At 65.0% G+C, this 23475-nt stretch overlaps 2 protein-coding genes across 2 annotated transcripts; both read right to left on the reverse strand.

The window, feature by feature from the left end:
• Positions 1-765: 765 nt before the first annotated feature.
• On the reverse strand, positions 766-12377 carry LOC149522010 (antigen peptide transporter 1-like). Its single transcript, XM_089771643.1, has 11 exons — positions 11539-12377; positions 10642-10756; positions 10081-10211; positions 9092-9297; positions 7581-7778; positions 6863-6991; positions 6522-6710; positions 6175-6348; positions 5078-5237; positions 2363-2499; positions 766-1353 (listed from the first exon to the last, which is right to left on the reverse strand). Exons 1-11 carry the CDS (start codon positions 12032-12034, stop codon positions 1123-1125), a joined length of 2166 nt encoding a protein of 721 aa, XP_089627769.1. The 5' UTR covers positions 12035-12377; the 3' UTR covers positions 766-1122.
• A 3616-nt stretch (positions 12378-15993) lies between these two features.
• LOC149522011 (class I histocompatibility antigen, F10 alpha chain-like) lies at positions 15994-22887 on the reverse strand. Its single transcript, XM_089771672.1, has 4 exons — positions 22632-22887; positions 21688-21963; positions 16798-17073; positions 15994-16402 (listed from the first exon to the last, which is right to left on the reverse strand). Exons 1-4 carry the CDS (start codon positions 22870-22872, stop codon positions 16197-16199), a joined length of 999 nt encoding a protein of 332 aa, XP_089627798.1. The 5' UTR covers positions 22873-22887; the 3' UTR covers positions 15994-16196.
• Positions 22888-23475: the final 588 nt, after the last annotated feature.

Raw genomic sequence — 23475 nt, forward strand, 5'->3', positions numbered from 1 at the left:
ACTGCAGCCAGGGAGGTTGAGGTTGGACGTGAAACTTCCTGCCAGTGGGTGGGGAGGAGGGGGAGGCGTGCACGCGCACACGCACACACACACACACACACACACACGTTGCCCAGGGGGTTGTGGAGCCTCCATCACAGAACCACACGGTGCCACCGGGGCCCCTTTTCGAGCTGGTATTTCCCATGGACACCAGGCGCCCCCTGGACGGCAGGGATTGGTGCAGCAGCAGCTCTGGGGGGCAGCCCCCCACACACCTCAGCCAGCCCCACCCGCCTTCCGCCCAGCCTGGAGAAGCAGGCGCCGGGGCCAGAGAAAGCGGCAGTGGAGGAAGGGAACAGCCGGCCTGGCCCGGGCCACTGGGGAGGGGGCCCGTGGGCGTCTTTGCAAGGGGGCTGAGGGGCATGGGGCAGGGTGGGGATTGCTGAAGAGGGAGGGGCAGGGCAGGGTGAGGGGCAGTGGAGGCGCCAGGGGAGGAGGGGCAAAGAGGACCTGACAGCGGGGGGAGGGGTGGTCACACTTTGCATCGTGGTATCCAGTGGGGCAGAGTCCGGGGGTCGGGGCCTGGCTACAGGGAAGGATCTGGGTGGGGTCCTGGCTCCCAGACAGGGGAGGGGCCCGGGAGCCGCACGGGGGGGCAGTTTGGGGGCGGAGGGTCCCAGCACCCGGCTGCAGGGGCCAGGACTCAGCCACGCGGCGGGAAGAAACCCCAGAGCCGATACACAAAATACAGATTTTATTACAAGAGACAAGGAATAGAAACAATTTGTGCCTCCCCCACGACCTCGTCCCCTCCCCTCCTGCAGCCGGCTCAGTGGGGGGGGGGCTCTCCAGTCCCTTGCGGGATGCTTGGGGGGGGGGGAGTGCTGCTGTGTCCAGAGCTGCCCGTGGGAGCAGCCCCCCAGCCCCCCGGCCAAAGCGGGGTCCCTGCCGGATCCTTTGGCTGCTGTGAGCGGTGCTGGGGGCCGGCTCCGCGTCCCCCTTCCCTGCCAGCCCCCAAGTCAGGCGCCACCTGGGAGTTACAACTCCCCGGGCAGGGGTCTGAGACCCCCCTCCCCACAGAGAGGGGCTCACGCACAGGGGAGCGCCTGGACTCCCCCCCAGAGATGCCCCCCGGCGGCCTCAGGCCCCCCCGTCCTCCCCAGAGCCGCCCCCCTCGGCCCCGTTGAGCTGGGTCTGCAGCAGGCGCCAGTAGCAGCCGCGCCGGGCCAGCAGCTCCGCGTGGGTCCCCTGCTCCCGGACCTGCCCGGCCTCCAGCACCACGATGCGGTCGGCTCGCTCCACCGCGCTCAGCCGATGGGCGATGAGCAGCACCGAGCGCCCGGCCCGGGCCTCGTACACCTCGCGCTCCACCTGCCGGGACAGGACCGGGTCACCGCCGGCCGGGGGGGCCTCTCCCGCCTCCCCCCACCCGACGGGCGATGAGCAGCACCGAGCACCCGGCCCCCGTACACCTCGCGCTCCACCTGCCGGGACAGGACCGGGTCACCACCGGCCGGGGGGGCCTCTCTCCCACCTCCCCCCACCCGACGGGCGATGAGCAGCACCGAGCACCCGGCCCCCGTACACCTCGCGCTCCACCTGCCGGGACAGGACCGGGTCACCGCCGGCCGGGGGGGCCTCTCTCCCGCCTCCCCCCACCCGACGGGCAACGAGCAGCACCGAGCACCCAGCCCGGCCCCCGTACACCTCGCGCTCCACCTGCCGGGACAGGACCGGGTCACCACCGGCCGGGGGGGCCTCTCTCCCACCTCCCCCCACCCGACGGGCGATGAGCAGCACCGAGCACCCGGCCCGGGCCTCGTACACCTCGCGCTCCACCTGCCGGGACAGGACCGGGTCACCGCCGGCCGGGGGGGCCTCTCTCCCGCCTCCCCCCACCCGATGGGCGATGAGCAGCACCGAGCGCCCGGCCCGGGCCTCGTACACCTCGCGCTCCACCTGCCGGGACAGGGACCGGGTCACCGCCGGCCGGGGGGGCCTCTCTCCCGCCTCCCCCCACCCGATGGGCGACGAGCAGCACCGAGCACCTGGCCCCCGTACACCTCGCGCTCCACCTGCCGGGACAGGGACCGGGTCACCGCCGGCCAGGGGGTGGGGGTGCTCATTCCTGCCCCTGTCCCCCCCAGCCCTGCCAGTGCCCCATTCCCGCCCCGCAGCCCTGCCAGTGCACCTCACTCCCGCCCCGCAGGCCCTGTCCCTGAGCCCTGCTGCTGCCCTTTGCTCCCGCCCCCGGCCCCCCCAGCGCCCCTCACTCCCGCCCCGCAGGCCCTGTCCCTGAGCCCTGCTGCTGCCCTTTGCTCCCGCCCCCGGCCCCCCCAGCGCCCCTCACTCCCGCCCCTCGCCCCCCCACGTCACTCACCCACAGCTGACTCTCCGTGTCCAAGGCGCTGGTGGCATCGTCCAGGATCAGCACTTTGGGGTCTCGGAGCAGGGCTCGGGCGATGGCCACCCCCTGCCTCTGCCCCCCCGAGATCTGCCCCCCCGTCTCCCCGACGTCTGTGGGAAGAGCAGAGGTCAGTGCCCTGTACGAGGTGTAAGATGCTCCCCCCCCCACACACACACGGCTGGGGACTCTGGGATCCCGGGGGGGGGGGGGTAGCGCCCAGCTCAGCAGGGCCCTGGGGGGTTGTGAGCCTGGTGGTCCCTTAAGGGGTTGGGGCCCCAGGGAGGGCTAGGGGCCCTGGTGGGGAGTGCTGGGTGTTGGTATCTGCTCAGCCAGACAATGTTGGGGGGCAGGATATTGGAGTGCTGGGGGAGGGGTACAGAAGTCCCAGGAGCTTTGGGGGTCCCAGAGGGAGAGGTACCTGTGTCGTAGCCCTGGCTCAGCCGGGTGACAATGGGGTGGGGGCTCAGTATATTGGGGTGCTGGGGGAGGGGTACAGAAGTCCCAGGGGGTTCGGGCCCCAGGTGGAGCTGAGGGGGGGGGCGGTACCTGTGTCGTAGCCCTGGCTCAGCCGGGTGACAATGGGGTGGGGGCTCAGTATATTGGGGTGCTGGGGGAGGGGTACAGGAGTCCCAGGGAGTTCAGGCCCCAGGTGGAGCCGAGGGGGGGGTACCTGTGTCGTAGCCCTGGCTCAGCCGGGTGACAATGGGGTGGGGGCTCAGGATACTGGGTTGCTGGGGGAGGGGTACAGGAGTCCCAGGGGGTTCAGGCCCCAGGTGGAGCCGAGGGGGGGGCGGTACCTGTGTCGTAGCCCTGGCTCAGCTGGGTGACAATGGGCTGGGGGCTCAGTATACTGGGGTGCTGGGGGAGGGGTACAGGAGTCCCAGGGGTTCAGGCCTCAGGTGGAGCCGAGGGGGGGGCGGTACCTGTGTCGTAGCCCTGGCTCAGCTGGGTGACAATGGGGTGGGGGCTCAGGATACTGGGGTGCTGGGGGAGGGGTACAGGAGTCCCAGGGGGTTCAGGCCCCAGGTGGAGCCGAGGGGGGGGCGGTACCTGTGTCGTAGCCCTGGCTCAGCTGGGTGACAATGGGCTGGGGGCTCAGTATACTGGGGTGCTGGGGGAGGGGTACCGGAGTCCCAGGGGTTCAGGCCCCAGGTGGAGATGGGGGGGGCGGTACCTGTGTCGTAGCCCTGGCTCAGCTGGGTGACAATGGGGTGGGGGCTCAGGATACTGGGGTGCTGGGGGAGGGGTACCGGAGTCCCAGGGGTTCAGGCCCCAGGTGGAGCCGAGGGGGAGGCGTTACCTGTGTCGTAGCCCTGGCTCAGCCGGGTGACAATGGGGTGGGGGCTCAGTATATTGGGGTGCTGGGGGAGGGGTACAGGAGTCCCAGGGGGTTCGGGCCCCAGGTGGAGCTGAGGGGGGGCGGTACCTGTGTCGTAGCCCTGGCTCAGCCGGGTGACAATGGGGTGGGGGCTCAGTATATTGGGGTGCTGGGGGAGGGGTACAGGAGTCCCAGGGAGTTCGGGCCCCAGGTGGAGCCGAGGGGGGGCGGTACCTGTGTCGTAGCCCTGGCTCAGCTGGGTGACAATGGGGTGGGGGCTCAGTATACTGGGGTGCTGGAGGAGGAGTACAGGAGTCCCAGGGAGTTCGGGCCCCAGGTGGAGCCGAGGGGGGGGCGGTACCTGTGTCATAGCCCTGGCTCAGCTGGGTGACAATGGGGTGGGGGCTCAGGATACTGGGGTGCTGGGGGAGGGGTACCGGAGTCCCAGGGGTTCAGGCCCCAGGTGGAGCCGAGGGGGGTGGTACCTGTGTCGTAGCCCTGGCTCAGCCGGGTGACAATGGGGTGGGGGCTCAGTATATTGGGGTGCTGGGGGAGGGGTACAGGAGTCCCAGGGGGTTCGGGCCCCAGGTGGAGCTGAGGGGGGGCGGTACCTGTGTCGTAGCCCTGGCTCAGCCGGGTGACAATGGGGTGGGGGCTCAGTATATTGGGGTGCTGGGGGAGGGGTACAGGAGTCCCAGGGAGTTCGGGCCCCAGGTGGAGCCGAGGGGGAGGCGTTACCTGTGTCGTAGCCCTGGCTCAGCCGGGTGACAATGGGGTGGGGGCTCAGTATATTGGGGTGCTGGGGGAGGGGTACAGGAGTCCCAGGGGTTCAGGCCCCAGGTGGAGCTGAGGGGGGGGGCGGTACCTGTGTCGTAGCCCTGGCTCAGCCGGGTGACAATGGGGTGGGGGCTCAGTATATTGGGGTGCTGGGGGAGGGGTACAGGAGTCCCAGGGAGTTCGGGCCCCAGGTGGAGCCGAGGGGGAGGCGTTACCTGTGTCGTAGCCCTGGCTCAGCCGGGTGACAATGGGGTGGGGGCTCAGTATATTGGGGTGCTGGGGGAGGGGTACAGGAGTCCCAGGGGTTCAGGCCCCAGGTGGAGCCGAGGGGGAGGCGTTACCTGTGTCGTAGCCCTGGCTCAGCTGGGTGACAATGGGGTGGGGGCTCAGGATACTGGGGTGCTGGGGGAGGGGTACAGGAGTCCCAGGGGTTCAGGCCCCAGGTGGAGCCGAGGGGGAGGCGTTACCTGTGTCGTAGCCCTGGCTCAGCTGGGTGACAATGGGGTGAGGGCTCAGGATACTGGGGTGCTGGGGGAGGGGTACAGGAGTCCCAGGGGGTTCAGGCCCCAGGTGGAGCTGAGGGGGGGCGGTACCTGTGTCGTAGCCCTGGCTCAGCCGGGCGATGAAGCCGTGGGCGTTGGCGCGCCGGGCAGCCCCCGTTACCTCCTGGCGGCTGCATTCCCCCAGCCCGTAGGCGATGTTCTCGTGCAGCGAGCGGGCGAACAGCACTGGCCTCTGGCTCACCAGCGCCACCTGGGGGGGGGCAGGAGATGTGTGGGCCCGGGGGGGGGCCCTCAATGCGGCGGGCGAGGCTGAACACGCCCAGACTCCCGGGCGGCGGGTAACTCTGCTCCCCCCACTGGGGAGGGCGCTCGGCCCCGTCCCGCTGCTGGGAGGGTTGTCGGGGGGGGGGAGTGACGCCGTGGGGGGGCATGTCCAGGGCTTACTGGCTAGTGCCCGCCCTGACACTTCCCCCTGGTGCTCGCACCGGCGCCGCCCCCGTCCCCCAACCCGATGCGGGGTCTGAGGACGGGCTCTGGGCGGGCCGGGGGCTTGTTCGCCTGCTCGGGGGTGCAGGTAGTGATGCGGGAGAGGGGCGGCGGGGGAGGGGCTTACCTGGCGGTGCAGGTAGCAGTGCGGGGGAGGGGCTTACCTGGCGGTGCAGGTAGCAGTGTGGGGGAGAGGCTTACCTGGCGGTGCAGGTAGAGTGCGGGGGAGGGGCTTACCTGGCGGTGCAGGTACTGATGTGGGCGAGGGGCAGAGGGGGAGGGGCTTACCTGGCGGTGCAGGTACTGATGTGGGGGAGGGGCAGTGGGGGAGGGGCTTACCTGGCGGTGCAGGTACTGATGTGGGGGAGGGGCAGAGGGGGAGGGGCTTACCTGGCGGTGCAGGTACTGATGTGGGGGAGGGGCAGAGGGGGAGGGGCTTACCTGGCGGTGCAGGTACTGATGTGGGGGAGGGGCAGAGGGGGAGGGGCTTACCTGGCAGTGCAGGTACTGATGTGAGGGAGGGGCAATGGCGGAGGGGCTTACCTGGCGGTGCAGGTAGCAGTACGGGGGAGAGGCAATAGGGAGGGGGAGGGGCTTACCTGGCGGTGCAGGTACTGATGTGGGGGAGGGGCAGAGGGGGAGGGGCTTACCTGGCGGTGCAGGTACTGATGTGGGGGAGGGGCAGAGGGGGAGGGGCTTACCTGGCGGTGCAGGTACTGATGCTCGTACTCCCGCAGGTCCCGCCCGTCCAGCAGCAGGCGCCCGCGCTGGGGCTCGTAGAACCGCTCCAGCAGGGCCACCAGCGCCGACTTCCCCACGCCCGACGGGCCCACCAGCGCCGTCACCTCCCCGGGGCGCAGCTCCAGAGACACCCCCTGGGCGGGAGGGGGGGGTCAGACACCGAGAAACCCTCCCCCAGCCCTGAGCCCTCCGGCTCCCCTCCCCCATGGCCCTGCCCTCACACCCCCCCTCTCCTGCCCACCCCTGCCCTGGATCTGCCTCCTCAGCCCCCTGAATCCCTCAGCCCCAGTCCCTGTCCCCCCAGTACCTTGAGCGCGGGGGCATCGTCCCGGCCGGGGTAGGTGAACCAGACGTCCTGCACCTGCAGGTGCCCGCGCAGGTCGGGGGGGGCCAGCGTCCCGGGGGGGCTGATCTGGGGCGTCCGCTCCATGTACTCAAAGATCTTCTCCGAGGAGCCCACGGCCTTCCGCACGCTGGGGTACACGGACAGCAGCCCCTGGGGGGGGGCGGGCAGCGTGAGCTCCCCCCACCCCACAACGGGCCGGGGGGCAGACGGGAGGCCCTGTCTGGCTGCTCCCCGCTCGGCCCAGCGGGAGGGGTCGGCCTGGGTCTGGGCCCCCCTGGCGTCCCCCTCGGCCCCCCACTCACCTCCAAGGCCATGCTGAACTGGATTGTGTAGAGGAGGAAGGTCACCAGGTCCCCGGTGCTGAGGCCCCCGGCGGCCACCAGCCGCCCCCCGCAGTACAGGATCCCCACGTTCACCGCCTGCCCCGACAGCTGGGGGCAGATGGGTTAGTCTGGTGGGGCTGGCCACGTGGGGGGCCCACAGCTCCTGAGCAGCCACCTTGGGGGCGGGGGCACACCCTGACAGCGGGCAATGGGGGGTGAGCTGGGAGGGGGGCAGACGCTGACGGGGGGGACCTTCTGCCTCTCCTTCCCCTAACACCAACCTCTCTGCCCCCCACCCAAGGGGTGGCAGGTCTGCGATGCAGCGAGGACTGTGTCACTGCTGTGCTGCGCCGCTCTCTCCTGACCCCCTGTGCCTGCCTCAGTTTCCCTGCCCGGCTGGGGGCTCTCACTGAGGGGGGCTGCCCCATCAGCACGGACACAGCAATAGCTCCGGCTGCCCCGCGCCCCGAGTCCAGAGCAGGGAGAGCCGGCCGGGGACCCCTTGCTGGGAGGGTGAGTTGCCCATAAGGTCTCTCAGTCGGCTGAGGATGTGGGGGGGAGGGGCAGGGCCCCCCATTTCCCCAGGCTGGGACCCAATAGCCCTTCTCTTCTACCTGCCGCCTGAGAGTCCCCTCTGGCTGCGAGTGGGGGGGGCAGACCCCACAGCCCTCGGCTGGGCCCCCCCCGGCCCCCTTACGCTGTTGGCCCAGGTGGAGGCGGCGTAGGCGGCGGCCTCCCCCTGGTTGAGCCGGTAGGTGTCCTGCAGCCGCTGGGCGTAGCGCCGGGCCGCCCCTTCCTCGTTGGCGAAGCTGCGCACGGTGGCCATGGCCTGGAAGGTCTCCACCGCCACCTCGTTGGCCTTGGCCAGCGACTCCTGCACCCGCTGCGCCAGGCTCTGGGGGGGGAGGGGCGATCAGGCCGCGAGGGCGAGGGGCGTGTCCCTGCCCGGGGGGGGGGGGTACTTGGTGGAATTTCCCAGAGTGCTTTGGGCACCAGCACGATGAGGGGCAGGTTGAGGTGTAAGTGGGGGCTGAGCGGGATGGGGGTAGTGGGGGGCAGGTTATGGGGTAGGAGATGAACAGAATACGGGTGATAGGAGGTAGGTTGTGGGGCAGGTTGGAGGGTGGAACAGGGGCAGGTTATGGGGCAGGTGCAGGATGGGACAGTGGGGGGCAGGTTGTGGGGCAGGTTGGAGGGTGGAGCAGGGGCGGGTTATGGGGCAGGTGCAGGATGGGGCAGTGGGGGGCAGGTTGGAGGGTGGAGCAGGGGCAGGTTATGGGGCAGGTGCAGGATGGGGCAGTGGGGGGCAGGTTGGAGGGTGGAGCAGGGGTGGGTTATGGGGCAGGTGCAGGATGGGGCAGTGGGGGGTAGGTTGTGGGGCAGGTTGGAGGGTGGAGCAGGGGCGGGTTATGGGGCAGGTGCAGGATGGGGCAGTGGGAGGCAGGTTGTGGGGCAGGTTGGAGGGTGGAGCAGGGGCGGGTTATGGGGCAGGTGCAGGATGGGACAGTGGGGGGCAGGTTGTGGGGCAGGTTGGAGGGTGAAGCAGGGGCGGGTTATGGGGCAGGTGCAGGATGGGGCAGTGGGGGGCAGGTTGGAGGGCGGAGCAGGGGCAGGTTATGGGGCAGGTGCAGGATGGGGCAGTGGGGGGCAGGTTGGAGGGTGGAGCAGGGGTGGGTTATGGGGCAGGTGCAGGATGGGGCAGTGGGGGGCAGGTTGTGGGGCAGGTTGGAGGGTGGAGCAGGGGCGGGTTATGGGGCAGGTGCAGGATGGGGCAGTGGGAGGCAGGTTGTGGGGCAGGTTGGAGGGTGGAGCAGGGGCGGGTTATGGGGCAGGTGCAGGATGGGGCAGTGGGGGGCAGGTTGTGGGGCAGGTTGGAGGGTGGAGCAGGGGCGGGTTATGGGGCAGGTGCAGGATGGGGCAGTGGGGGGCAGGTTGTGGGGCAGGTTGGAGGGTGGAGCAGGGGCGGGTTATGGGGCAGGTGCAGGATGGGGCAGTGGGAGGCAGGTTGTGGGGCAGGTTGGAGGGTGGAGCAGGGGCGGGTTATGGGGCAGGTGCAGGATGAGGCAGTGGGGGGCAGGTTGTGGGGCAGGTTGGAGGGTGGAGCGGGGCGGGTTATGGGGCAGGTGCAGGATGAGGCAGTGGGGGGCAGGTTGTGGGGCAGGTTGGAGGGTGGAGCAGGGGCAGGTTATGGGGCAGGAGGGGCGGTACCTGGTGGAGTTTCCCGGAGAGCTTGGGCACCAGCAGGATGAGGGGCAGCCCCACGGCGGTGAAGAGCACCAGGCGCGGCGACACCTGCACCATGAGGCCGAAGAAGAAGACTCCCCGCACCCCGGACCACATCAGCTGGTTCAGATTCTCGCTCAGCGCCTCCATCACCGTGTCCGTGTCGGCCGTCACCCGCGAGGTGATGTCCCCTGGGGGGCGGCAGGGGGCACGTCGGTGCTGAGTGTGGGGGGGTAGAGGCAGAGGCCAGCGGGAGAAGGGTCCGTCCCCTCCATCAGGAACCAGTACCAGCTCATTCGCTGTCCCGCTCGACCCACTGACCACCCTTTATCAGAGGCAGCAGGGCGGGATGCCAGGTGGGCGCTGGCCGGCGAAGGGGCCCGGTTAAACCAGCTCCCCGCACGGACCGGCTGCCTGCCCCTGTGCTGCGGCCGCTGACCCAGAGCGGGAGGAACGCGAGCGGCCGAGACAACTCACGTCTAACCCGGGCTCATCGGCTAATCGCCCGCTCGACTCCTCGCTTACGTCCCTAGCCCATGACCCAACTGGTAGCCGTGGCCCCCAGGAGACCTTCTGCCAGGCTGCCGCGCCCCCCAGCGCCGGCCACAGCTGGCTCCTTAACGCACAGGCTGGGGGACGCAGTGAGCCGTGGGGTGCCATGGGGTGGGGGCTGTGCAGGGAAATGTGGCACTAAGGGGGTGGAGGACTCAGGGTGGGATGTGGGGGGTGAAACAGGATCAGGAGAGCTGGTGGGAAGAAGAGCACAAAATGAAGGGGGAATCCCAGGGGATCCCAGGGGGGCATGGGGGTCCTGGGGGCAGGACGGGGGAGACTCTGGGGGAGACTCTGAGACCTGTTACGGTGCGGCTGGCGTGGAAGAAGGCGATCTCCTGGTGCAGGAGGGAGCAGAGGGTTCGGGGTAGGGAGCCCTGGGGCGGTGTGTGGGGGGGTTGCCGTGGGGCGGGGTCCCGTACCGGTGCGGCTGGCATTGAAGAAGGCGATCTCCTGGCGCAGGACGGAGCTGAAGACCCGGCTCTGGATGCGCATGTGGATCCGGTTCATGGTCTCCTTATAGATGGTGTCGCAGATGAACTTGGCCACGGCACTGGGGATGACCGGGGGGGGGGACATCGTTAGGACGTTTCCCTCCCTGCGTCAGAGATCTGAGCCCATTGCGCCCCCGACCCCAGGGCACGTTGAGACCCGCAGCCCCGTCGGGGTGGGAGGACGGGACACGGGGACCAGAAATCTCCCAGTGAGAGATCGGCAGCCCCGGGCCCGAGGGCAAGAGCCGCCCACCGAGCCCTGGGCCGGGGGAAGTGACCAGCACACCAGCCCTCCAGCTCCCAGGGGGGACGCTGGCCCGCAGCTCCACGGCCGGCCGGAGGTTCCACTTCCCGCCACAGGGAACACAACCCCTCCCCCCCGGCACCTCTCGGGGGCAGCCTGCGGAAATAGCCACGTTTCCCGGCACACTCCCCCGCTGCTGTGTGCTCGGTCCTGCCGCCCCCCAGCGAGGAAGACGCAGTCCGTACCTGCTGGCACTGATGAGGAACATGGCCCGGACGGCCCGGACGAAGGCCGAGGAGTCACCCCCATGCAGCACCCAGTCGGTCATGCGCCCCATGTAGTACGGGAAGGCCATCTCCCCTGTAATGGAGTGGCCTGGGGTGAGCTCAGACCAGGGTAATCCCACCGCTGCCACCATGAGTCCCCCCATGTATATGCCCCCTCTGCTCTAGCCATCTCCTGCCATGTGCTGGTACCAGGCCCAGTCCCTCCTTGCTTCACAATGGGGGGGAGGGGAGTTGAGTCCCTCTGCGGGGGGGTCCTGTCGCTCCCACCAAAGCGCACAACACCCCACTGAGGAACTGAATGTGGGGACCTCAGGAGCTCACTAGCCCCGTCTCAGGGCAGGACCCAGCGTGACTCAGTTTACACGTCTTCACTCGGTGCTCAGCCTCAGGGGGCTGTTGCTCTCATCACCCCCGCTGTACGTAGGAGGAAACTGAGGCACAGGGAGGGGGATGGGCCTCACACCAGGTCAGTGAGTGAATTATAGAATCACAGAACCCCAGGGCGGGCAGAGGCCTCAGGAGCCATCGGGTCCAGCCCCCTGCCCAAGGCAGGACCAGTCCAACTCAATCAGCCCAGCCAGGGCTTGGAGAGACCCCAGGCATCTCTGGTACCAGCGCCCTCCCTGCCCTTCAACCACTAGGCCGACAAGGGAGTTTCAAGGGGGCAGGTCGCTGCCACGTCCTCACGGCTCTTTGGGGCAGCCGTGTCCTCCACTCACCCATCCCTGCCCATCGGTCTCGGCGGGCCCCAGGCCGGCCCATTGCTCCTGCGCCCACCCGCTCCGGCCCTCTGTCCCCCCTACCCCCGGCGGTGGCAGCGCTGTGCCGTTTGCTGCACCCCCTGGCCCCACTCACCGAGCGAGGAGAGCACCAGGAACCCCGCCACGGCCCCGAAGCGCGCCAGGTCGGGGCGCAGGCAGGCCAGCAGGCGGCCCAGCGAGGGGCCCGGCGCCCCCTTCCCGGCGGGGGCCAGCTGGTGCCACAGGGCGGCCGCCAGCCCCCCCGCCCCGTAGGTCAGGCCCCAGACGTCCCAGCGCCCCCAGCCCTGCAGCAGCTCCCAGGGGGGCGCCCCGGGCCGGGCCAGCGCCAGCAGGGTCCCGCAGCAGGGCAGCAGCAGGCTGAGCAGGGCGGCCAGGGGCAGCAGCGCCTCCCGCAGCCCCCCGGGCAGGCCCGGCCCCCAGCCGCGGGCAGCCAGGGCGCTCAGGCTGAGCAGGGCCCAGCGCCCCAGGGCCACGGCCCAGGCCAGCGCCAGGGGGGGCAGCGGGGGGCAGCGCAGCGGGGCCAGGCGCAGGGTGAGCAGGTCCAGCAGCAGCGCCAGGGGCAGGGCCAGCCAGGCCACCGCCGGCTTCATCCCCGCGGCTCGGCCCGGGCTGCGCCCCGAGTCCCCGCTGCGCCCGGACCCCGCAGGGGGCGCGCTCCGCTCGCTGCGCCTCAGCGCTCGCTCCGGAGTGACTCCGCCAATGCGCCAAGCCTGATCCGGAGTGAGTCCGCCAGTGCCCGGCGCCGCTCCTCGTGCGTTCTCCCCCGCGCGCGGACCGGGGTCTGAACGCGGCTCCTGACGGGCTGGAGGCTCCCGGGCGCCCGGCCCCGCTCCGCAGCCGCCCCGTGGAAACGCGCCGCCGCTCGGAGCGGAGCGGAGCGAAGGACCGAGCGCCCTAGAGGGAGAAAGCGGCACCGGCCGCGGGTTCCCCGCCCAGGAACAGGCGGGTTCCTGAAAGTGAAACCGGATCAGCCCGGGGCCGGGGGGGCCCTGAGCCAGCGCCAAGCGTGTTGTGTGTGTGAAACCCCCCCAGCTGACGGGGGGGGGGGGGGGTCAGCGAGCGCGTAGCCCTGGGGCGGAGGCTGCCTGGGACTTGCATTAATCCCCCCCCCACGCACACACAGAGCGCAGGTGCTCCTGCCCCCCCCTCCACAGATGCGGCCCCGGGGCAGCTCTAGCGGGACCCCGAGCCCGGCCCGTGCGGTCCCCAAAGGGGAGGGGTCCGCAGCCGCCGGCCGCAGAGACCGCGCCGAGAAAACCACTAGGCAGCGCTGCCCCGGGCGCGCCCCCTCCCCCCCAGGCTCAGCCGCGCCCAGGGCTAATTGTGTCGTCTGGTGACTCCGGCCCCCTTTTGTCCGAGTGCTCTGGGGTGCGCGTGGAGATTGTGGGGGGGCCATCGGGAGGGTCGGGGTGCTGAAGGAGACCCCAGAGCCTCGGGGGAGGAGGGGAGGGGACATCCGAGGGGGCCGGAGGCTGCAGAACAGCTCGGTCCTGGCCACAGGCCGAGAGACGCTCCCACAGGTGTGACCCCAAACGCCGGCTACGGTGATATGCCAGGCGGGTGACTGTATCGATTATCCCCACGACATTCCGCCCCAGGCGGAGCGTTACAAGGGAGACCCCAACCCTGCCCTGGAGAAAGAGCTTAATGATCCAGCTTCACTCCCCCCCCCCCCCCCCGCGGTACTGAAAATTAATCCCCCAATGGCTGTCCACTGAGTCAGGGAACAGAAAGAAAACACCTTACTGCAAAGCCTCCCGCACTTGATTTGCATGTTCCCGTCCAGTCGCCATTTTTAAATGCCACTAGTCCGGACTAACTGCCCGCAGCTACACATGGCAGTGAAATGTTAACTCGAACTAAGTACTTAGTTCAAATTAACTGTCATACCTCACTGCAGGAATTCCACCTGTCATCACCTACATCCCCCAACTTCAACCTCTCCAATGCATTATCCACAATCCACAGCCTATCCTGGAAAATGACCCCTCACTCTCACAGGCCTTGGGGGAAAGGTCAGTCCTCGCCTGCAGACAACCCCTCAGCCTCAAAGAAATTCTTTCCAGTAACCACACATCACACCTCAGTCACGGTCTCCTAGGAGCCCAGCCCTGCAATGAGCCCCAGTGCCAACTCTGCCCACATAGCTACACCAGCGATTTCATCACTGGACCCAACCACACCAGCCACCAAATCAGGGGTTCATTTAACTGCACATCCACGCATGTGACCTAGGCCATCACATGCCAGCAGAGCCCCGTGGCCGTGGGTATTGGCCAAACCGGACAAAGGATACATGGACACAAATCAGGCATCCGAAAAGGCGTCTCACAGGACCCTGCTGGGATGGTATAACCCGCCCCGGCACTCACTGCTGGGTCTCCCAGTCACGTAGCACAAAGCAACTTCAGACACCAGCTGAGAGAGAAACTGAGGCACTGGCCTCACCTGCCATCTGACACCCCTAGCCAGGGACCGAGCAAAGGCCTCCCTCAGCAGGGCCGCTACATGCAGCACCTAAAGGACACCAGACGCCAAGCGTGGGCTCTTCCAGCCCTCTGTCAGCGTCATGTAGCCGGACGGTTTCCTCCTCCCCCTCCCCTCTCGTTCTGCTTTCTGACTGAGCCCCTGCGCCTCTCCCCGCACATCTGAGGACGTGGGCTGTGCACTTCCTAGGTCTGTGTTCCTTCCTAAGGCGCGACAGAACGGCTCTTTTGTACAGGTTTTAATTACAGCCCAACAGGGTTAATCCTTTAAGACTTTCAAAGCCATGGCAGAGAACACAAACCCTCGACAGCCTAGGGCCCAGCCCCACAGTGGGCATCCCCCCAGTGCAGGGGGGTACATGGGGTCGGCAGTGGGGCAGGGCCACCCCTAGCTCTGGGATCCCGCGCTGCTGGTCTCCGTTCCTGAGGCCGAGCTGGAGGCTGAATTTTCTCCCAGTTTTGCTGTGGGGAGAGGAGAAAATGGCCCGGAGGCGGCGTTAGCTGGGGGTCTCCCAGCCAGAAAGGGGGGGGATTCAGCCCCCAGCTTCCCTGGCGATGTCCCCCAGATGGCTCCCGACCCCCCCACTGCACAGACACCCCGGCCCTGACAGCGGGGCCATGGCCAGGCCGCCAGGACAGAGCGGAACAGCTCCACCCCGGCCCCAGAGCCCCAGGGACCGGCCTGCTGCCCCCCCAGTGTCCCGCCAAAGTCCTGGGGCATGCTGGGAGCTGGTTGAGCGCTGCTCTGGGGGTGACCTTTGGCTGCGGCGCATTGGGCCCTGGACTGGGCACCGGCAGCGGGAGGCTCAGAGATCCCGGGGTGGGGGGGGAAGGGTGACGGCTGGGACGTCCTGGCAGCTCCCACTGGCCCAAGGCCTGTCAGAGCCAGTCACCAACGCATGGGCCCTCCTCAGTCACTGCTGGGCCCCTCTGCCCCCCATGGGATACCCCCACCCATCATGCACTGGGGCGCCTGGGCCCCATTTCCAGGGGTTACTCACTGGCTGCTGGAGCATAGCCAGGTTTGCGATGGCCTGAAATACAAGTGGGGAAAGGGGGTGAGTGCAGGGGAGCTGGAGGACCCCTCTCCAGCCCCCCCCCCAACACTGCACTGCTTGGTGGCATGTGGCTCCCGTGACCAGGTGGGGATTGCGTTCTCGCTGTTTGCCTGCTATGTGGCCTGGGATTTCCACTGTCCTATGGTAACCCTGGGTGCATGCCTCAGTTACCCAGGGGCATGCACCACTAGATAGCTGGGGCTGGGAATGCCAGATGTGACTCACGGCACATGCCCCACGGTCCCAGCCCATGGTGACCTGAGTGTGGGAGGGGTGTAAACAGGGACCCCTTTTGCCAGGGAAGCTGGACAACGGCGGGAGGGGCTGGCAGGGACAGAGCGGGGCTGCTGGGGGTGAGAGTCTGGCAGAGATGGGGGGCAGGGCCTGGCTCTGGGCCCTTCCCTGCCCCCCAAGCTGGGCTGTTCTGGCTGCTCCTGGCTCCTGTGCTGCCCAGTCTGGACCATGCTGGGTCCTTGGGAACCAATGACCCTCCTGTCCCCCTGCCAGCTGGGACCCCCCCCAGCTGTGGGTAGGGGGCAGGGTCCAGGGGCTCCCCACCCTGTGGTGACACCCCCAGCTTGAGAGAATCAGTGGGCAGAATGTGGCCCCCCCGCCTCAGAGTGGAGCACTGGGTGGCATGGCTGCAGGGAGGAGTAACGGTGTTCGAAATAGAGATCCTAATTCGAACTACCTAGTCCGTGCCGTGTAGCCGCGGGCACTGAGTTCGGACTAAGGGGGATTTAAAAATGGTGGCGCTAGTGTAGACGTGCCCTCAGTGGGGCTGTGGGACGGGGAGCCCAAGATCAGGGTTTCCGGTCAGCTGGGCACTTGGGCAGCTGCTCAGCCGAGTGTCCAACGCCCGCCAGCTGATTAGCAGAGCGCCCCCAGCTAGGTTTGTGTGTCCTGTGGTGGTGCCCAGCCACTCATGCCTCAGTGCAACAGAACAAAATGTATTCTGCACATGGAAGGAAAAGATCAGAGGGAACATAGCCCTGGAGAGTGGGGCCAGTGCTGCTGGGCCAAGCCGTCATGGTGGGGACACTAGGGCCCGAGTCACTGGACGGGGGCAGCAAGGCACGTGGGGGATGGACAGCCCTGGCTCCAGCCTGCCCCAGTCCCTTGTAATGAGCCCCTACCCTCCACCGCTGCCTGACTCAGACACCGCGGGCCAGGCACCAGCCCTGAACAGCGCCCTGCTTGGTCCATCCTCATCCATCCCACCACCCACACGTCTCATATCCATGGATTGGCAGGGCTCTGCTCATGATTCTGCTCCCCCTGTTCACATCCCAGCTCTCACCTGCTGATTTTCTCCTCCACAGCCAGACGCCGACCCCTGCGGCTCCAGCCAGACCCAGCGCGAGCAGGACGATGGCGGCCAGGACCCCGGGGGGCAGGGGGCCCTTCTCAGGGGCTGTGGGATGGAGAAGGGCTCAGTTATCAGAGGGCCTCCGCTGGGGCAGCCACAGGCCTTGGCCTTGAACAGCTCCAGCGAGCCCTGCAGACACGTGGCCTATGGGGAGGGGAGAAGCCGGGCTGGGAGGGGGACAGAGATGGGGCACATGCCACACAGATCCCAGAAATGTCCCTTGTAATGAGGCCAGACTGTGGAACTCCCCGACACTAGATGGTACCGTGGCCAGGAACACAGTGAGACTCTCTGAAGTATCAGCTGTTTCTCGAATACCCAGAGCTAGAAGGGCTCACACGGACAGTGGGCAGAGAGATTGGATAGTGCTGGCTCCGTCCCATCTCTGCGATTCCCATCGGGCTCTACCCCCTTCCTAGCCCCTTCCACCGCCCACTTACCCCAGACGAGGGCGGGCGCGGGCAGGCTGCTGTGCTCCACCCGGCAGGCGTAGCGGGGCCCGTCCGGCCGCGGGCCGATCTCCAGGGATGACTGGGTGTGGTAGGTGCCGTCAGCGAGGGGCAGGATCCCGCTGGAGCTCGTCTCCGCCAGGACGTCGCCTCCGTCCCGCACCCAGGAGAGGTGAATGGGACGCGGGTGGAAGCCCCTGGCGCGGCAGGAGAGGGTGACGGGGCCGTGGGGGGTGTCTCTGCGGGACACCGAGACCTCGGGGGGCACTGGGGGGAGACAGAGAGTGAGCCACATGGGACAGGGTGAGAAGCAGGAGACACAGGCCCTGTAGCATGTCAACCCCTCCCGTGGGTGTCAGACCCGTCTGCGCTCGTTCACACTGATCCGTACTGGGGCTGGCGAATCCGGTGTCAGTCCCAGACTCACTCCCACGGCCCCATGGGGGTAGCGGAGCTGGGCAGCTCCCAGCACAGGCCTGGCCGGTCTCCTTGGCTGCCCTGCTGTGACATGCTGGGGACTGTGTTCGCTCCCTCCCCTTGCTGTGTTGTGCGGGGCTTTGACTGTCCTGGGCTGCTCTGCTGGAACTCTCTGTGGGTCTGTCTACACTACCCCCCTAGTTCGAACTAGGGGGGGTAATGTAGGCAACCGGAGTTGCAAATGAAGCCCGGGATTTGAATTTCCCGGGCTTCATTTGCATAAAGCCGGCCGGCGCCATTTTTAAATGCCGGCTAGTTCGGACTGCGTGCCGCGCGGCTACACGCGGCACGAACTAGCTAGTTCGGACTAGGGGGGTAGTGTAGACATACTCTGTGTGTGTGTGTGTGTGTGTGTGTGTGTGCGCGCGCGTGTGTGTGTGTGTGTGTGTGTGTGTGTCCACTAGCACTGGAAGGGACCTTGAGAGTCATCGAGTCCAGTCCCCGGCCCTCACAGCAGGACCAAATACTGTCTAGACCATCCCTGATAGACATTTATCTAACCTACTCTGAAATATCTCCAGAGATGGGGATTCCACAACCTCCCTGGGCAATTTATTCCAGTGTTTAACCACCCTGACAGTTGGGAACTTTTTCCTAATGTCCAACCTAAACCTCCCTGGCTGCAGTTTAAGCCCATTGCTTCTTGTCCTATCCTCAGAGGCCAAGATGAACAAGTTTTCTCGCTCCTCCATGTGACACCCTTTAGATACCTGAAAATGGCTATTATGTCCCCCCTCAGTCTTCTCTTTTCTAAACTAAACAAACCCAATTCCTTCAGCCTTCCCTCATAGGTCATGTTCTCTCTAGACCTTTAATCATTCTCGTTGCTCTTCTCTGGACCCTTTCCAATTTCTCCACATCTTTCTTGAAATGCTGTGCCCAGAACTGGACACAATACTCCAGCTGAGACCTAACCAGCGCAGAGTAGAGCGGAAGAATGACTTCTCGTGTCTTGCTCACAACACACCTGTTAATACATCCCAGAATCACGTTTGCTTTTTTTGCAACAGCATCACACTGCTGACTCATATTCAGCTTGTGGTGCACTATAACCCCTAGATCTGCCGTACTCCTTCCCAGACAGTCGCTTCCCATTCTGTATGTGTGAAACTGATTGTTCCTTCCTAAGTGGAGCACTTTGCATTTGTCTTTATTAAACTTCATCCTGTTTACCTCAGACCATTTCTCCAATTTGTCCAGATCAGTTTGAATTATGCCCCTATCCTCCAGATTAGTCGCAACCCCTCCCACCTCGGTATCATCTGCAAACTTAATAAGCGTACTTTCTATGCCAATATGTAAATCGTTGGTGAAGATATTGAACAGACCCGGTCCCAAAACAGACCCCTGTGGAACCCCACTTGTTATACCTTTCCAGCAGGATTGTGAACCATTAATAACTACTCTGAGTACGGTTATCCAGCCAGTTATGCACCCACCTTATAGTAGCCCCATCTAAGTTGTTTTTACCTAGTTTATTGATAAGAATATCATGGAGACCGTATCAAAGGCCTTCCTAAAGTCTAGGTATATGACATCCACTGCTTCTCCCTTATCCACAAGGCTTGTTATCCTATTAAAGAAAGCTATCAGATTGGTTTGACATGATTTGTTCTTTACAAATCCATGCTGGCTGTTCCCTATCACCTTATGAGACACAGCCTAAGACCAGAGAGACTGATCTTGCCTGGACAACAGGGGAAGTCTGCCTGAATGTACCCGGATTGGTGAGCATGACACCGTGTGCTTAGCATGCGCATTCTGCTTGTTTGGGAATTGTCAATAAATAGAGGATAAGGACATTACCGTGTGAGGCTCTTTCAGTGGTTAAAGACTGCAAAACCCGCAGGAAGATGCGCCCTGAGCCCTAGGAATGGGGTGAGGGTGGGTGTGTGAATTCACAGGGTAGCACCTTGAGCCCTAGGAACTGGGTAAAGGTGTGTGTCCCTACAGTGTGGAAAGGAGAGAGAAATTTGTGCGGGTAACACCTCCCAGAGGGTTAGAGTACCTGGATGGACCAGCCATCCCAAGGGGATCTACTTCTACTGGCCGGGGATATTTGCACCGTGCAGCGATATTGCCGGTCCTGCGACTCCTGCCAGAGGGCAGAGAAAGCCCAAGACAGGTGGGGGGCAGGGGGGAGCTACCTTGAGGTTCTGGCCCATCATAGAGGAGCCTTTCCAGAAGGCAGTAATAGATCTAGTGGGGCTCCTCAGTCAGGCAACCCAGACAGGGAAGAAATACATCCTGGTGGGGGTGGATTTGGCTACCAACTGCCCTGAGGCCATGGCTCTGCCCTCTAGTGAGGCAGACATGGTGGCATACGCGCTGCTGGCCCTTTTCAGCAGGGCGGGGATCCCTTAGGGGGTCCTGATGGACCAGGGGTCCAATTTCATGTCAGCCCTGCTCCGGTGCTTGTGGGAAAAGTATGGGGTCTGGCTCACCTGGTGTGACAGTGGGGGAGTTGTCTACTCTTGTAGAACACCGTCTTGTAGTTCTGTGTTCATTCTGTTGTTACATTCACTCTTTGCTATAGTGTGCTATGTGTGAGTGTGTGTGTGTGTGTGTGTGTGTGTGTGTACGTGTACCTCAGTTTCCCCCGGCCACTGCAGTCTCTCTGCATGAGTGGAAAGGCTGGGGAGGACTCACTGCAGATGTGCGATGTGTCCAGACACCTGAGGGCCAGACACAGGAGATCACAACTCCTGCCCGGGAAGGGAAACCTAGGACAGGTGGGGCCGACACCAGGCAGGGGTGTAGGGCCTGGGGAGAGATTCAGTCTCAGCAGGATTAGGAGGAGAGAGAGGGCTTAGAGCAGAAGTGGTGAGGGGCCTGGGACCCATTCTCCCTAAGAGGAATGAGACTGGCTGCTCTGGGTACCCGTGTTACCATCGCTTCTGTGCTACGCTGTGTCTCTGGGAACCAATAAACTTCTCTTCTACCTGCCGCCCGAGAGTCATGTCTGGCTACAAATGGGGGTGCAGGGTCAGGGGCTCCCCAACACTCCTTAACACCTGGGCCCCAGCATATGGCTCCTGGTCCAACAGGCTGGTGGGGAGGTTCCAGGGGACCCTGAAGCAGATGCTAAAGTCCTTCATGTACCCACAAGTACCTGCCCCACCTGCTGTCTGCACACAGGTTATCTGTGTTCAGACCCAAGGGTCTGCCAGTGCACAGTGATGCAGGGACTAATGTGTGTGTGTTGGGGGGGGGGTGCTGAGAGGCCCTTGTCCCCCTCCTTAGACCTTTGGCGAGGGGGTTGCCAACTCTCCTGCAGCAGACAGACCCGACTCCATTGCTGTACATGGTGTCAGGTGCATCCAGTCCAGGAGAGTTGGCAACCCCCGACCGCCACAGCGGAGGAGCCCTGGGGTGGCTGGCAGCAGGGCCAGCAGAGGGGTCCCCATGCGACTGGTGGGCAGGGGGCCCCGTGGGCCGGTGAGGGGTGTGGAGTTGGCAGGACCCGGGGGGAGGGGCTGCCCAGAGGTGGACCCGGGGCTGTAGGAGCTGGCAGTGGGGGCAATGCGGAAGCTGGGTGCAAAGCCTAGGGGAGCCGGAACTAGGAATGTTAAATTTCGATTAATTGACTAATCGAATAGTCGGTGCAATCTGCATCCACAGGGCCAGCCCCCACTGACCCCAGGTTCCACGTGTCACGGATGCTATGAAATGCCGCTTGCAGCCTGGGGCCAGCTGGACTCCCTGGGCTGCACATGGTGTTTCAAAACAGCAGTGATACACAGAGCCCAGGGTCTAGTCCCAGCCTACACATGGCGCTGCTGCTTTGAAGCACCCCTTCCTCTCCCCCTGTGACAACGCGTTGGGGAGCCCCCGACCCTGCAGCCCCGTCCGCAGCCCGAGGGGACTCTCAGCTGGCCAGTAGAATAGAAGGATTATTGTTTCTCAGAGATACAGCGCAGGCTCCACATTGTCACCAGAGCCAGGGCAGAGCCTTAGTCCTCTTGGGGGGAGGGGCACCTGAACCCCTGAACCCCCCTGTCCATAACTTAGTCCGCTCCCTTCATGCTTCCCCCCCAGCCAAGACTGCCCCAACTCCCAGCAACTGGTCCCTCCACCCCCAGGCAGCCACACCCCTGGTTTTGTTTCAGGTTCCACTCCCTAGCCCAGGTGTCAAGCGGCTAGGCCATGGCTACGTGCCCCCCTCAGGGACCATCCCTGCAGTGGGTCCCTCACACACAGACACACCCACAGTCTCTGCAGAGCAGCACAGGGCAGTAGGGGTCACACCTAGCACAACACGGCAACCAGTGACTGCAAAATGAGAGTGGATCCAGGGACACAAGATTGAACAGCCCTGCATCAAGTCATCTGCCCCCCCTCCGCCCCGTCAGCCCCCTGTGGCCTTTGCTCACTTGCCATCATAGATCCCCACGGCTCACTCACCCTGCCGCTCCAGGACTCCCTGTCCCTGCTGCACCAGGCTCCGCAGGGCGTCCAGGCACTCCATCCGCATGCAAAACTGGACGTACTGAGTCCAGATCCTGCCCATCTCCCAGCTCTGCTTCTGCAGTAAGGCCACGGGCACGGCCGCCACCCACGTTCCCGTCTGGTTGTCGAAGCTGATGTAGTCCTGCCCGTCATAGGCATATTGGAACCGTGGGTCCCCGGGGGTCTCGTCGCTCAGGGCACAGCCCACATAGACCTGCTCTGTGTGGAAGCCTGCAGAGCAGGGAGAGAGCTCAGAGCCTGCCCGGGGAGCTGGGAAATGTGTCCGTGGACAGGTGGGACACGGGGGAGTGGGGGAGGGGGGGGCTGGGCTGAGTTAGTCTGTAACTAGAAACCTTAAAAAACAATAGTCTGGTAGCACTTTATAGACTAACGAAACACATAGCTGGGATCATGAGCTTTCGTGGGCACAGCCCCCTTCTTCAGATGACTGTATTAACTCTCTTTGCTTTGCTTTGCTGTTCTGTGGTGACTGTGGGGGTGCCTCGGTTTCCCTGGGCACTGCAGCACTGCCTGGGGGAGGCTGGGCATGACTCATTGCAGAAGTGTATTGGGGCCAGACACAGGAAATCTTGGGGAAGGGAGACACAGAGTGGGCGGGGTTGCACCAGGCTGGGGGTAGGGCCTGGGGGAAGGGCAGGGTGAGGATGGGAGAAGGGGCTGAGGGCAGGAAGGGGGTGAGGGGCCCGGGACCCCTTCTTCCTGAGAGGAATGAGGCTGCCTGCTCCTGGTCGCTGTGCTAACATTGATCCTGCGTTACGCTGTGTCCCTGGGACCCAGTAAACCTTCTTTTCTACCTGCTGCCTGAGAGTCACGTTTGGCTGCGGATGGGGGGGCAGGGCCCAGGGACACATTAATAGCAAGAAGTTTCAGACACTCACCGCCTGTCTGGTTGTATTTCTTCATCAAGCTCTTCATACCTCCTTTAGAGTGATCATCATATGTCCAGAACTCCCGGGTCTTTTTCAGGAAAAACTCCGGGCCCAGGGCCTGCGCCGCCCATGCCTGGCTGGGTCTGACCTCCCGCGTGTCGCTACTGTAGTGCATGAACCTCACATTGTCTGCCTGGGCCGTCATGGTGAAGTGGTAGGTTCCATCCTCTCTGGTGACCATGGTGACCATCACGGCCAGCCTGTGGTTCCCTAAAGCAGCAGCAGAGAGATTGAGTCCGGCAGCCGCTTCCTCCCTCACTTGTGGGCACCAGGTCACCCAATGGAGACAGAAGAGACCTCCCAGCCCTCCCCTGGGCGAAGGAGGAGCTGGGCTCTGTCAGCAACCCACTGGGCGCGGGGTCAGGGGGATCAGGAAGGACGATCTCTCAGCCTGCGTCTTTGAAAGCCGGTGGCTTGTTTGGGGGGGGGGAGACATCGGCGGGGGAGTTAACTGCCCCCCAAAGACCTGCCCCCTGGGCAAAATGCCCCAGGAGCAGAGAGAGGGAGTGCAAAGAGCGGAACGGAGGCATTTGTGAGGTGTGCAAGGCTGCGGAGTGTCGGGGTGTGTCCATGTGCTCTCTGCGCGTGTGAACGTGCGGGGATGGAGGAGCGGGGCACTAGTGTGTGCGAGGCCCTTTGTCCTCAGCGTTTAGCAAACAAAACCTGAACACAAGGGCGATGAGTCTGTGTCTCTGAGCACCAACCTGCAGCCCTTCCCGTGAACGGAACGCTCCCGGCCTGCAGGGACGTGGGGCTCTCGGGGACCTGCCAAGCAGCCCCCACTTCCTACTAG

The sequence above is a fragment of the Pelodiscus sinensis genome, chromosome 19 (assembly GCF_052426305.1).
Source record: "Pelodiscus sinensis isolate ZL-2025 chromosome 19, ASM5242630v1, whole genome shotgun sequence".
Taxonomy (NCBI): Eukaryota; Metazoa; Chordata; order Testudines; family Trionychidae; genus Pelodiscus; species Pelodiscus sinensis.

Coding starts and splice junctions, on each gene's coding strand:
- LOC149522010 (XM_089771643.1), bottom strand. CDS start 12,034: ATGAAGCCGGCGGTGGCCTGGCTGGCCCTGCCCCTGGCGCTGCTGCTG. Junction 10,757..11,538: donor CCTGGTGCTCTCCTCGCTCG/GTGAGTGGGGCC, acceptor ACTCCATTACAG/GGGAGATGGCCTTCCCGTAC. Junction 6,992..7,580: donor CCTCCACCTGGGCCAACAGC/GTAAGGGGGCCG, acceptor ATCTGCCCCCAG/CTGTCGGGGCAGGCGGTGAA.
- LOC149522011 (XM_089771672.1), bottom strand. CDS start 22,872: ATGGTCACCATGGTCACCAGAGAGGATGGAACCTACCACTTCACCATG. Junction 17,074..21,687: donor GGGAGTCCTGGAGCGGCAGG/GTGAGTGAGCCG, acceptor GTCTCCCCCCAG/TGCCCCCCGAGGTCTCGGTG. Junction 16,403..16,797: donor CGCGCCCGCCCTCGTCTGGG/GTAAGTGGGCGG, acceptor TCCATCCCACAG/CCCCTGAGAAGGGCCCCCTG.